The following is a 14,641-nucleotide window of genomic DNA, read 5'->3' as shown; positions in this document are numbered from 1 at the left end:
ATAAGATACGTTCACGTAACTCTAGGCGCACTCCATTTATGCCAGGATTTACTTATTTATTTATGTAATTTGGTTTTTATCTCATCCTCCCCCAAGGAGCCTAGAACGGGTTACAACAGTTAGCAAACAAGACACCTAACAAATTCACAACAAGGAAGAGAAGACTCGGGCAATAGGTTACAGTGGGATGTGTCTAGTTCACTTGCCCTGGATCAGCAGACACCTGGAAGCTGAAGCATGTACAGGGAGAGAGTCAGTTGGACATCTATTAAAGATACAGTGATTTAGGAGTAACGGTCTGAATGCTACCTTGTCTGGAGAAGTCAAGTGAAGAGAGAGGTTTTTATTGCTGTCCTAAAGCTCAAAAGTCCATCAAGGAGGTTGCTGATTCCAGCACTTTGGTAAGAAGTGAGAGTTGGAGGCTCTGACCTGGGGTATTTGAAGACACATTTCCTCCTGGAACATATTTCCTCCTGTGACATAAGGCGGGAGTTTGGCTGATATGTAGCCAGGTGCCATGTTGTGTAAGGACTTGGAAGCAAGTACAGTCAAACCTCGGTTTGCGAGTAACGTGGTTTGCGAGCGTTTTGCAAGACGAGCAAAACACTTCAGCAAACTGTGACTCGCAAAACAAGCATTGCCTCGATAAACGAGTCCTCCAAACCAGAGAAGAGTTAAAAGACGCATTTCCCAACGTGGTAAAGTAAACTAAAGAAAAGTCACATGCGTGCTTTCCCCTCACCTTCCCTTTGAAGCCCGCTTTCAAATTCTCACGCCCTTCTTTTCGGTGGCCTCTGATTGGTAGAGAGCGTCTGTCCCTGGATGCTGGCTCTGCGGGTGCATGCGCAGTCGAGGTGTACCAGACCGGTGCGGGTTGAAAGTGGCACAAATCAGCTCAGGGATCTGGGAAGGGGACGCCGGACCAACCTATGTTTGAGCTAGGAAGAAAACCGACTAGGGCTGGCTTGCCATTCCCCAGCCGCAGGCGTCGGATGGATCCTGCCAGGAAGAAGACCGACTGGGGCTGGCTTGTCATTCCCCAGCCGCAGGCGTCGGATGGATCCTGCCAGGAAGAAGACCGACTGGGGCTGGTTTGTCATTCCCCAGACGCTGGCATCGGATGGATCCTGCCAGGAAGAAAACCGACTGGGGCTGGCTTGCCATTCCCCAGCCGCTGGTGTCGGATGGATCCTGCTGGGAAAAAGACCGACTGGGGCTGGCTTGTCGTTCCCCAGCCGCTGGCATCGGATGGATCCTGCCAGGAAGAAGACCGACTGGGGCTGGCTTGTTGTTCCCCAGCCGCTGGTGTCGGATGGATCCTGCGCTGAAGGAGAGGGAACAAAGGCCTGAGATGGCGCGTGAGAGAATGGCTAATAAAGACAGTAAGTGCACGAGGTGATCTGCACTGCTCCCACGGGCTGGGGGGTGAAATTTGGCATTGTGAGCAGAGGCAGAGAACGGGCATGCAGAATGTGGGTTTCATTCCAGAGGAAATCATACCAGAGCGTGATGGAGCGGGGCTGGGGGGGGGGAGGGGCAGACTAGGAAATGATGTGCAAGGATTACAGAGGAAATGATGACCCAAGACAGAGTGGTAGGCGCAGTTAGCCTTACATTGGGTTGTGGAACGAAAAGTTTTTGTTTCCATTATCTTCTATGGGGAAAGTTGCTTTGATATACGAGCACTTTGGATTACGAGTACGACTATGATTCTGTAACGAATTATGCTTGTAAACCAAGGTACTAAGACTTTGACGATGCAGCGTTTGGCTACGGGCAGCCAGTGGGCCAACTTGGACTAAATGAGTGCACCCAAGTCAAACAACACCCAAAATACGCCCCTAGCCATGTTTGCTTTCTGGTAGGTACCTCTAAATGGTAGGCGCCTACCTACTGCTACCTACTTATCATTTCTATAGCGCTGCTAGTTGTAATCAGTCTTGTACCCTAAAACATTCAAGAGACATCGATAAATATGTTTTAGACAATGACACGGGGAATTTTTCCCCATCCCCCAGGAACTCATTTTCCTGTCCCATCCCTACGAGTTCTTTTCTCGTCCCTGCCCCATTTCTCCAAACTCTGGCCTCATCTGCACAAGCCTCGAACCCTTTCAAATCCTAAGTAGCAACATTCTAGAGCTCAGATTGTGATGTCATAATGCCTCATTCCACCAATGCCTCAGCTCCGTCCTCATCTGCACAAGCCTCAAACCCTTTCAAATCCTAAGTAGCAACATTGTAGAGCTCAGATTGTGATGTCATAATGCCTCATTCCACCAGTGCCTAAGCTCCGTCCTCATCTGCTCAAGCCTCAAACACTTTCAAATCCTAAGTAGCGACATTCTAGAGCTCAGATTGTGATGTCATAATGCCTCATTCCACCAATGCCTAAGCTCCGTCCTCATCTGCACAAGCCTCGAACCCTTTCAAATCCTAAGTAGCAACATTCTAGAGCTCAGATTGTGATGTCATAATGCCTCATTCCACCAATGCCTAAGCTCCGTCCTCATCTGCACAAGCCTCGAACCCTTTCAAATCCTAAGTAGCAACATTCTAGAGCTCAGATTGTGATGTCATAACGCCTCATTCCACCAATGCCTAAGCTCCGTCCTCATCTGCACAAGCCTCAAACACTTTCAAATCCTAAGTAGCAACATTTTAGAGCTGAGATTGTGATGTCATAATGCCTCATTCCACCAATGCCTAAGCTCCGTCCTCATCTGCACAAGCCTCAAACACTTTCAAATCCTAAGTAGCAACATTCTAGAACTGAGATTGTGATGTCATAATGCCTCATTCCACCAATGCCTAAGCTCCGTCCTCGTCTGCACAAGCCTCAAACACTTAAAATCATAAGTGTTCAAGGCTTGTGCAGTTAAGGCAGAGCTTATAGGAATGGGGCAGCGACAGCGATAAAATTCCCGTGGATGGGATGGGGAAATGGAATTCCTGCGGGGATGGTGAAGAATTTGTCTCCGTGTCATTGTCTAGTATGTTTCTCTCATACACTCTCCACCCTATAAAAATCTCTCTCCTGCATATCCTGAAAATCAGACTGGTTGGGTGCAACCCCAGGACAGGCTTGGGAAGCGCTGCTTACAAACCTTAGATACACAGACAGCAATCGCACACATCCGTGCCTGTTTGCTAATTGGTAGCTGCCCCTTGCCACCTGCCCAACTTCTTGTACACGGTGCATTTCTAAGATTCAGAATGTTTCCATATTTATTATAATTATGCCGGGCTGTATAAGCTATTCTGGTGCGCTTTCAGTACGGAGATGCCAATGTGTTTTATGATATATGTAATGGTCCGACACCTAAAGCTTTCTTCTTGTCCTCTGAGGAAGGTGACATAGTTGCTGAAACTTGGATCCTAGTTAGGACTTTCCTAGGATTCTTGACCTGGGACTATACAAGACTTTTATTGGACAGTTGTTTGTTTGGTTGAATAAATGTAACTTGTGGTTGGTATTGACATCTCTGTTGCCTCTTCTGTTGTGATATTTTGAGCGGCACACTGTTTCAGAGAAGTACTGAAAGACCATATTTGGGGGTTGGGACTTGTATATCCCCTTTTTAGTAGTTTTGTAACCACATTCAAAGCGGTTTACCTAAAGGTACTTCAAGCATTTCTCCCTGTCTGTCCCAGAAGGCTCACAATCTACGTAAGGTACCTGGGGTAGTAGAAGATTAAGTGACTTGCCCAGGGTCACAAGGAGCAGCACAGGGTTTGAACCCACAACCAATGCACCACACTCTCCTCCAATAGAATATCAGAAGTGCGCCAAGTATAGAGCATTGAAGCCATTGTGACATCACTGATGAGGTTGGCTCTTATTGGTGGAATGAGGCATTACATAGAAACATAGAAACATAGAAGATGACGGCAGAAAAGGGCTACAGCCCATCAAGTCTGCCCACTCTGCTTACCCACCCCCTGTCTATGCCCTAATGACCCAATTTCCTTATCTTGACCCTCGTAGGGATCCCACATGGGTATCCCATTTCTTCTTAAAGTCTGGCACGCTGTCTGCCTCGATCACCTGCACTGGAAGCTTGTTCCAATGATCAACCACTCTCTCTGTGAAGAAATACTTTCTGGTGTCGCCATGAAATTTTCTGCCCCTGAGTTTGAGCGGGTGCCCTCTTGTGGCCGAGGGACATCAGGGACATTATGACATCAGGGAAAGGGATTGGGACTTGGATACCACCTTTTTGCAGTTTTTATAACCACATTCAAAGCGGTTTACATACAGGTACTTCAAGCATTTCTCCCTGTCTGTCCCAGAAGGCTCACAATCTACGTAATATAACTGGGGTAGTATAGGATTAAGTGACTTGCCCAGGGTCACAGGGAGCAGCACAGGGTTTGAACCCACAACCTCAGGGTGCTGAGGCTGTAGCTCTAACCACTACGCCACGCTCTCCTCCTTTACATTGAAGGTTTATAAAGCATTTTAATAATAAACATGGTCAATCTTGGATTTTTAGAAATATACCGTGCAGCCTATCAATTAATGAATTGTTTTTAATTGCTTCTTAATGCCAATTAATCCTAATTGAATAATTACGGCAAGTTAAGTGCCTAGATTGAGTAGGCGTGCCAAACTGGAAGCCGAACTTCATTCGCTGTTTATAGAATCTGGGCGTTTTGTGCTCAGATATATTTCATTTATTCTCGTTAGAAAAAGCGTCTTACCTTGGGAGAAGTAGTACTGGCAAATTTTTGAAAAACCTGAGTCTGTTGGTTCATTGATTGTAAGCTTTATGTATAAGGTTCTGGCTATTTGTATGGGTTCTTGGCCCTTCCAATATTTGTCAAAATAATGTTGATTTGTCTGGATGGCCAATGGATTTAGACATGTAGACCCGATATGGATTTTTGATCTTTTCTTTCATTTCATTCACCATTTCCATAATTTTAGAGTACAATGAAATTTATGATTAAAAACAAACAAACTTGAAAGAGGGTTATGTTTCTGCTTTGTCTTTACAGAGCAAAATAAACTGGCTCAACAATCAGACTGCAGTTAGTATTTCATTTAACCATTGCTGTAGTGTGTAAAGTTATACCTGTATAGTCACACTGGTATCCAAATATCTGAGTATACCAGTGACCACTGCGATATTTGGTGCCAGTATCTGGCTAAATCACCAAATAACCGAGAATGGCCTTTTTTCTGTCCTGGGTTAACTGGATACCGGGGCTGAATATCGTGGTGTCCAGCACTGGGGCAGTCCGGAGTGCTTTTCAGCAGTATTACCCAGATAATCTGTGCATAGCACCGGTCAGCGGGATTTATCTGTTACTTGAATGAGTCCTGTTCAGTATCAGGCCCAAAAGGAAGCCCAATGTTTCACAGGTGCCTATCGGAATTCTAGCATGCTTACGTCCTTATTCTGCAGTTTAGTATAGCGGATGGGATTTTTAAATTTCATTGCCACAGTAATTTATACCATCTTTAAGACTTGCTCACTTCACCTGTAAAATCTAAGCGTGTGGAACCAAATATAGCCAGAATTAAAAATGCAACAGATGTCTGCTTCTCTGATAACCCTCTGAAATATTCTTTCCATGCAGGCTCCAGAGTTCCCGGACTTTGCATCAAAAGTACAAAAAGCTATCAATTCCCTGGGGGGCAGCATTTTTCCAAAGCTGAACTGGAGCGCCCCGAGGGTAAGAGCATAGGGGAGTGGCTGCTGGCCGCTGCTGTTAACCATTGCTTTTAGCGCGTCGTGATTTACGTACTTATGAATTGTTGCTTCTCACACTCTTGAAAGTATGAATGGAGTAGAGCAAACGTCTGCCAAAAACTTGGAAGTCTTTGAAGAATGCATGACTGTCTTCCACCATAGAATTGTCAAGGTTTTGAATATTAAATGTTAAATCAATGGAAGTGAAAATTGCACTCATTCCATTTTGTCTAGCTTCATGGTCATAGTAAATGCTATTTTTGGTTACTCTTTCCTGATCTGTCATTCCCATCTCCTCTCACTCACTCTAGAGTGGGTGACTTGGCATTGCTTGCTTCTGTGCCATTCCCTCTGGCATCCTCTCTCTCTCTCTCACTGCCCCCTTGCCTCTCTTCCCAGTTGATCTGACAGTATGCCAGCTCTTATCGTGCTCAGTCCCTCTCCGCAAGTAATATGTATACAGTACTCCATTCTAGGAACCCCACAAATTAAAAAAAAACACGCAAATTCGGTCTTTCGCCTGTCAAAAGGCAGGAGAGGGGCAGCTGGAGAGGCAGGAGAGGGCATCTGGAGTGCCAGTGGGTGAAGAAAATCACTCACAGTCTGCTCCGACCGTCTCTTCCTGTAGTAATAATAATAATAATTTATTTTCTTGTATTCCGCCCAACCAGTAGTTCTGAGCGGCGTACAACAGGAAAATACTGAGACATTTCAGCACATTGTACAGTTTCATAGAACACACTATCTACTTACGGTCTAAAATTATATAATAAAAGTAATACAATAGTTAAAAACATCAAGTATAATTTAAAAATTATTAAAAAATTAAAACCTACTATGATAATAAGAATAAAAACCTAAGACCTCATTTAAACATATCAAAATTAATATTCTTCTTTGTCAAATAAATAGGTCTTTAATGATTTCCTAAATGTGAAGTAAGAATTAGATTGAACAATCTTCGGACTTAGCCAGGAGTTCATCTTCCCAGCTTGATACTCCAAAGTCCTTCCTATTATCAAGTTTTTATCATATAGCGTTATATAGTAAGGCTTCTGATTTAATGTTCTGTCAAGTATTTTGGTACCTTTGATTGTCCAGTTCTTTATATATGATTTAGGGCTCTTTTAAGTCGGGCTACACCAATCAGGAGCTGCTATGACACACAGCTCCTGATTGATGTAGCCCAACTTTACTACAGGAAGAGGTTGTTGGAGCAGACCGCAAATGAGCGGGGGAACACTGTACTCCTCTTTCTCTCCTTACTGTCCACATTTAATACTTTCACTTGTTGCCATACCCACAATTGACCTGGTGGTCTGACAAGATATCTCTCTCCATTTTCCTGTACTGCAAGTGACCTAGCATGTTATATTATTTTTGTAAAATTTATTTCAGTTATTTATATACCACCAATTAATTGTCAAAGTGGTTTTACATTCAGGCACTCAGTCATTTTTCCTTGTCTGTCTCTGTCTAATGTACCTGGGGCAATGGAGGATTGAGCAACTTGCCCAGGGTCACAAAGAGCAGCATGGGGTTTGAACCCATAACCTCAGGGTGCTAAGGCTGTAGCTCTAACCACTAGGCCACTCCTTGATTATACAGACTATGACAGGAAGAAATTACAACACAGTATATCCTAATGCCGCCTAGCTTAATGATATGGTAATTGACCGCAGTATTTAAAATCAATTAAAAAGTAATTTAAAAATAAAGGCGCCACTATGCAGTCTCCGAGACCAGCGCCTAAGTCCCTGGCGACTAGCAGTAGAGAATGGCACGGGGACAAACTTTTCCCCGTCCACGTGGGAACTCATTTTCCCGTCCTGTCGAGTTCTTTTCCTGTCGTTGTCCCGTTCCTGCAAGCTCTGTCCTCAACTGCACAAGCCTCAAACATTTTAAAATCATAAGTGTTTGAGGCTTGTGCAGTTAAGGCAGAGCTTACAGGAATGGGAGAGGGACAGCGACAAAACTCACAGGGACGGGATAAGAAAATTGAGTTCCTGCGGGGACAAAATTCTCCCTGTGTCATTCTCTAGCTGGCAGCACATAGTGCTATTGAAACCCAGAAGTGGATGTTTAGGGAGTGTCATCGGACTTTGGCATTACTATGTGCCTCTAGTCATGATTCTGATGGCACCCTAGGTACCTGAAACCCCGGCCTTCATTTCCGGCACCTAGGGTCCTGTCAATTTCTGGAAGCAGCGCCTATCGGTGATTGACACCTGGCAGGCGCCCGCTCTGTAGACACTTCTTACAGAATCTTTTTACCCATGGGCTGCTTAGCATCTTGCGCACGCTAAATCCATTAGCACCTTAGTGAAAGAAGCCCTTAGTAAACAGGTTACATCAAAGTGAATCGCTTGAGCCCGTACGTCTCTTTTGACCATCCTCACTTTCTTCCTGCTGACTCCTTCAAAGTTGCTTTCCTCCCTTTTCCCAACCCTCTATGTCCTCGCCTCATCTTTTTTTAAATTTAATTTTATTTTTATGTCATTTCAAATTATTAGAAAAGGAATACAGGAACAAAATGTTAAAATAAGAGCAATTCTAGGAAACTCTTACAGTACTTCCAAAAATAGACCACAAATAGAAAGGAAAATTGAAGAGCCAAGAATGAGAAAACTCAAAAACAAACAAGAAAATTAGACATTGACTTCCTGTGTCTAGTTCAGCCTGTGCTAATAATAATGAAATTACAAAACTCTAGGGTATTACACAAGGACCTTCATATCTTCTTTTGCAGTTCTAAAGTCTAATAGCTGTTGAGCGGCAAAGAGTGACTAAGATTTACCCCTTATATAACACCACAGAAATGCAAGAAAATTTTGGAAAAAATTATTCTGTAAACCACCTAGTACAGTGGATATAAACTATGAATAAAAGTACACTTTATATCCCCTCCCCCTTTTTACAAAACCGTAGTGCGTTTTTAGCGCTGGCTGTGGCGGTAACAGCTCCAACGCTCATAGGAATTCTATGAGTGTCGGATCTGTTACCGCCTTGGCAGACTATAAAAAATGCACTATAGTTTTGTAAAAGTGGGGAGGGGTTATTTATTTATTTAGGTATGTGTGTCCCGAGGCTGTTCTACATGCCCAGGTTCCTTGTAGGTTTACACCCTTAGAATCCATCCATCCATTTCCTCTCTCATATACACTTCTCCCTCCGTATTCGCTGTGATAGGGGATTAACAGAACCGCAAATAAGAAAAACCGTGAATAACTTTTTCATATGTTATTCGCTATTGTCTATTAAAACCCATCGTGAATATGGTGAAACCACGAATAACATGGTAGGAGACCTGGCCTGTTCCTGAAGGAGAAGCAAAACACAGTGAAGAAAGTGCCGGAAATCGGCAATTTTTCTCTGTAAATGCTTGGAATCAGCAATTTCTCTATGCAAGCGGACGTAATTTGGGGGGAGGAGCCAGCAAGTTAAAAACCGTGAATAATCGAAACCATGAATTCAGAGGGAGAAGTGTAAAGCAGTGCTAGGTCTCATGGATGCTGACTTTCAGGCTGTTCTACGCTCTTTAGTTCCTTGTAAAATACCACAGAGTCCAGTCAGCTGTAAAATGGATTTAGTGCTAAGCGTTAGATATATTCTCCACCATGACTAAGCAGTGGGATTGTGACTTTTTTTCTGAGATGCAGATTTGAACCTGCACATTATAACAAAAGTGAAAGCCATTGTTGCTTTGTAAGGTCATTAATGGTACTGAGCAGCCGACAGTTGTCCTGTCCCGGCTTACCTCTGGTACTATGAAATATCACTAGATGTAACTGGCGGCATGGCTTTCTGCTACTGTGTGCTGATGGTCTCTGTCGTTAGCTGGACAGTGAGACCCTTGTCCAAAACCCAAAATACAATTGAATTCTCAAACTGGTCTGAAATGGTCCTGTAACTTGCCTTGGTCAGCAGCATATCAGCCAGCTCTTTCATATAAGATCTGGGGGGGCTGGAAGGATTTTGTTCATCTTAGAAATGTTGGAGCCGGTGTAGGTGATATCCCATTTGCTGCAGATATTGAAGTATTCGGTGAGGGTGGGGATTTTCTGCAGGGTGTCTGGGCGTGGAGTACACACAGAACTGTATCCTGTTTCACAATATCTGTGTGCAGACTAGTGGTATACACTGTGCCCAGTAGTGATATTATTTAAACTGTTGCAAATGACAGGAGGGAAAACAGGAACTGTGACCAGAAATCAGGCCCTGAAGGTGAACTTCTGCTTTCTGCTGCAGGATGCATATTGGATTGCGCTTAACAGCTCTTTGAAGTGTAAAACTCTCAGCGACATCTTCCTTCTTTTCAAGAGCTCGGACTTTATCACGCGTGACTTTACACAGCCGTAAGTAATGAGTATTGTCTTCCACCGCAAGGAGACCCATCTCCAAAACTCCCAATATCTAGGGCAGCCCTTCTGTAGAGCCTTACTTTCACCTCAGTTCCTTCTGACCTCTGAAGGCCTGTGCGAGTACTTACATTGTGGCAGGTTAATGTGGGGGTGGAGTTGAGAGGATAATAAAATCTGAAGCCTCTCGACAGAAGTAAATTTTACTAATTGCTGGGGAGTGGCTACTGTCCAGCAAGACTGTTGGTACCAAGGAGGCCAGATGTTAGGACAGCAGCCTAAAACTTGGCAAGAAGACCTGGTTGTGCAGGAGAAGAGGGGTCAGAGGAATAGATGTCAGATTAAATATGGGATACCATGTGCTTATCTAGCCAGTTTGGGAAATTAACATAAACTGGTTTGGATAAGGAGTACTCGTAATATGCAAAAGTGTTCAGGCACCTATGACTGGCAGCTGGGATATATATATCTAGCAACATGAGCAGACTGAATTATGCACAAATATAAACTGAGATTTTGGGGCCAAAAAATGGGGGTTTCGGTTTATATTCAGGTCGTCAAGTCTGTGCGCGCTCCCCCACCTGGACCCGTTGCAGGCCTCCCTTAAGCCCTGGTGGTCCAGCGGTGAGCTGGAACAGGAGCAATCCTTCCCATGTCCTGTCCCAGCCAGCTGTTAACCACCCCATCACCCTCCCGCCCCTGGGCCTGTTGCAAGCCTGCCTTAAGCCCTGGTGGTCCAGCAGTGAGCTGGGACAGGAGCAATCCTTCCTGCATCCTGTCCCGGCCAACTGTTAACCAATCCATTTCCCTCCCACCTCCCAGACCTCTCTATAGCATACCTTTTTGAACCCTGGTGGTCTAGCAGTGGAGTGGGGCAGGAGCGATTTTTCTTCACTCCTGTCCCAAGCGGAGTTGTGATCAAAAATGGCTGTGCATGTTCCCAGGGCAGACTCAAGTTCTCACTGTCTCATGACACTGCCCTGGGAACTTATGCAGTCATTTCTGATCGCGCCTCCGCATGGGGCAGGAGCAAAGAAAAATTGCTCCTGCCCTGCTTCACTGCTAGACCACCAGGATTCAAAAGGTATGTTGTAGAAGGGTGCAGGAGGCAGGGAGGATAACAGTTGGCTGGGACAGGACATGAGAAGGATCGCCCCTATCCTGGCTCACCACTGGACTATCGGGGCTTAAGGCATGCCTGTGGGAGACCTGCAATGGGTCTGGGAGGTGGGAGGGTGGCGGGGTGGTTAACAGTTGGCCAGGAAGGATAGGGGAAGGATCACTCCTGTCCCAACTCACCGCTAGACCACCAGGGCTTAAGGCAGGTTAATTAAATATAAACCCCTCTGGTTTATAATCAGATCGGTTTATATTTGAGTATATATGGTAAATGGTGGGGTTTTTTCTGTCTCATTGGTTATGGTATGGATGGACCATATGGTCTTTATATGCCTTAATTTTCTCTATTTTTCTGTTTGTACTAAATGTACCATGTTTCCCTAAAAATAAACCCTAATCGTAGACAGCCACACTTCCCCCCCCTGCCCTGCCCCTGCCGCACAGCCGAACCACTGAACCCTCACTGACCCTCCATCCTTCCCTCTCAACCGATCCCCGCTGACCGCGACCATAAATACCTTCTGGCAGAGGCGTGTTGGGGCACTCAAAGGCTGCTTTGCGGCCTTTTCGCTGGGCCTTCTGTGTGCCGCATTACTGATGATGTCATCGGGACACAGAAGGCCCCAGCGAGAAGGCCGCGAAGCAGCCTGTGAATGTTTCTGGCCCAACACTCCTCTGCCGGAAGGTATTTATGGTTACAGTCGGCGGGGTTCGGTTGGGAGGGAAGGATGGAGGGTCAGCGAGGGTTTGGCTGCGTGGCGGTTGCTCAAGGGTTCTGCTACACGAGGGATGGAAGGGATGGAGGGATAGAAATATGATGCAGGGGGAGGAAAGATGTTGCACATGTGGGGGAAAGCAAAGAGAAAGAATTGGGGTAAAGGAGAGGAAGGGAGAGATGATCGTGTATACGAAAAAAAAAAAGCCCTACCCGAAAATAAGACCTAGTGCGTTTTTTGGGCCCCAAATGAAGACTGTCTTATTTTCGGGGTAACACGGTATGTTATTGAATAGGGAGAGAGAAAAGCTTCTCTTTCCTTGCAAGCCTAACTTGTAAATGTGGCATGTGTCAGCTCATTAGTGTGGAGCGTAGGGCTTTAATTAATGTTGGGCAGAGAAAGTCACACTTCCTCTCATACTAGCACTAATTAAAAGCCTGTCTTTGGAAAGCTACATATTTCTAACCTTTCGTTTGAATTTTTTTTTCATATTTCTGTCCTAAACTCACTAAATCAGGCAAAGCTCTTATGTCAAAATTCTACCCAATCGCCCAGTTCCCCTTTATCTGAACCAAGAATGAAATGACAAAACTAATACTCTTCATCTCAACCAAACAGGTTTCAGGAAATCGCACATAATCCCTTTTGTCTTCTAAAGCCCAGCCCGTGTTGTAATGCTCTCCCTCGATCTTTCTTCAGCTCTTGATTTTGTGCCTCTTGTTCTTCTCCTCTCTAGGCTCTGTAATATATGCATTATCTATACAAGCTTTGATTCATTGGTTTATCGACATAATCCACAATCCGACCCAGGGTTCAGTACTCACCCCTGCACTACCATCTTTCCATCTCCACTGTTGGCCTCGTACCTACAGTTGCTTGAATTAACTTGTTTGTCTTGTACTAGTTGGTTTGAACAGATACTAGCCCCCAAGAGGTTTACACCCTAATATCAAACTAACTCGGGCAGCAGATTGGCTCTGAACTAATAAATTAAAACTCAATCCATTTCCCTCTTCATTCATTCATTTATTATTTATTTAATTTTCCGTATTGGCAAATTTGAAATGAGTGAGTACTGTATATACTCGAATATAAGTCGAGACCCCACAGTTTCCCCCCAAAAGGAGGAAAAATGGTTGATTCGAATATAAGACGGGGGCTTAATATTCAAGTGCCATGCCCTGCCAGGATCTGCACCCAGTGTCCTCTCCCTCACCCCTCCCCTGCAAGGCTCTGCACTCAGCCCCCCTCCCTGCACCCAGACCCCTTCCCTCCCTGCCCTACCAGGCTATGCAGCCAGACCCCTCCATGCCAGGCTATGCAGCCAGCCCCCCTCACTACTTGCCAGGCTCTGCACTGCACCCCGTCCCCCCTCCCTGCTAGGCTCTGCACCCTGTCCTACCTCCTCTTCCACTTCTGGTGGTTTAGGGTAGGCCAGAATAGGAGAGATTCCTCCTGTCTCCTGGCCCGGCCAATACAAATCATTTTTTTACACCCCCCCCCCTACCTTTTTAGTTATTCCTGGTGGTCCAACGGTGTATGGGCCGGACCACACTTCTGTCCTTCACACCTCTTTCAACTCACCAATTGGGGCTCAAGGCACACAGGAGCGAGCTTTTCGAGCTCCTGCACGGCCGTGCGCCACTAGCAGAATGGCTGCCGCCAGGTCCCGCAAGTCCTCTTCTTTTCCTTTGTTCCATTATATTCTAGGATCAGTATAATCCGTGTTAGCTGCTAATTGTATATCATCAGTACAGTAATTCCCAATGATTGAATCAAAGTAGTGAATGGTGCGAGGAAGATATTAAACAGTGGAGGACTTTGCAAGTATGAGAGTATGGTTCTGATTTTGGTTTAAAAAAAATATATATATATATTTAATTGCTTGGTTAAGTAGAAGGTGAGCCACAAAAATGCTGTTTTCCTTATTCCAGTCTCTTGTAGTCTTATTAAGTAGGAAGGTTGTGGTTCACCATGTCAAAAGTCAATTGCAAAGCTCATGGTTTTGTACGTAATGACCTTTACCAAGAAACCCTCCTGGAATCCAGTTTGGTTTGGGTGGAGTGGATTGTACCCTCCAGGAATCTGGAAAGTTGGTTTGCTAGGAGTTTTTTTTTTTTTTTTTTTAATTTTGCTATTAAAAGCAGTTTTGAAGTTGGTTGATAATTTGTGATGTCTGTAAGATTTTTTTGTGTGTGAATCTTTTATTCTTGGACTAATATAAGCAATTTTTCAAGCATCTGGAGCAATTCCTGATTCCAAAGATGTAATAATGATATTGTATATGTACAGCAAAAAGAGATCTCTGACATTTTTACAACCAAATACAAATAATAAATGTGCTACAAAATTTTCAGACACAGTTTTTTGGTATCTGTCCAAAATTGGTCCAAACTTTCCTTTATTATTTAAGCTTCCAGTTCGACCTTTGTGTTGTGAATATTCATGTGCCATATATCACATATCAGTTCTTATACCTTGCATAAATTTAGCACCCAACTGAAGTACTTCAGGTTTCAAAAGCAAAAGTTACGAATGCCTCTAAAGCAGGGGTGTCAAAGTCCCTCGAGGGCCGCAATCCAGTCGGGTTTTCAGGATTTCCCCAATGAATATGTATGAGATCTATTAGTATACAATGAAAGCAGTGCATGCAAATAGATCTCCTGCATATCCATTGGGGAAATCCTGAAAACCCGACTGGATTGCGGCCCTCGAGGAGGGACTTTGACACCCCTGCTCTAGAGACCTCT

At 44.6% G+C, this 14,641-nt stretch overlaps 1 protein-coding gene across 1 annotated transcript in view; it reads left to right on the top strand.

Moving 5' to 3' along the window:
* Positions 1-14,641, top strand: part of CDC123 (cell division cycle 123) — a 49,457-nt gene that overhangs the window by 18,306 nt on the left and 16,510 nt on the right. Inside the window, exons 5-6 of the mRNA XM_033959196.1 lie at positions 5,586-5,681; positions 9,947-10,053. Coding sequence (XP_033815087.1) covers positions 5,586-5,681; positions 9,947-10,053 — 203 coding nt within the window. The remainder of the gene's footprint in view (positions 1-5,585; positions 5,682-9,946; positions 10,054-14,641) is intronic.

The sequence above is a fragment of the Geotrypetes seraphini genome, chromosome 9 (assembly GCF_902459505.1).
Source record: "Geotrypetes seraphini chromosome 9, aGeoSer1.1, whole genome shotgun sequence".
NCBI classification, from domain to species: domain Eukaryota; kingdom Metazoa; phylum Chordata; class Amphibia; order Gymnophiona; family Dermophiidae; genus Geotrypetes; species Geotrypetes seraphini.
This window is presented reverse-complemented; position numbering and strand designations above follow the sequence as displayed.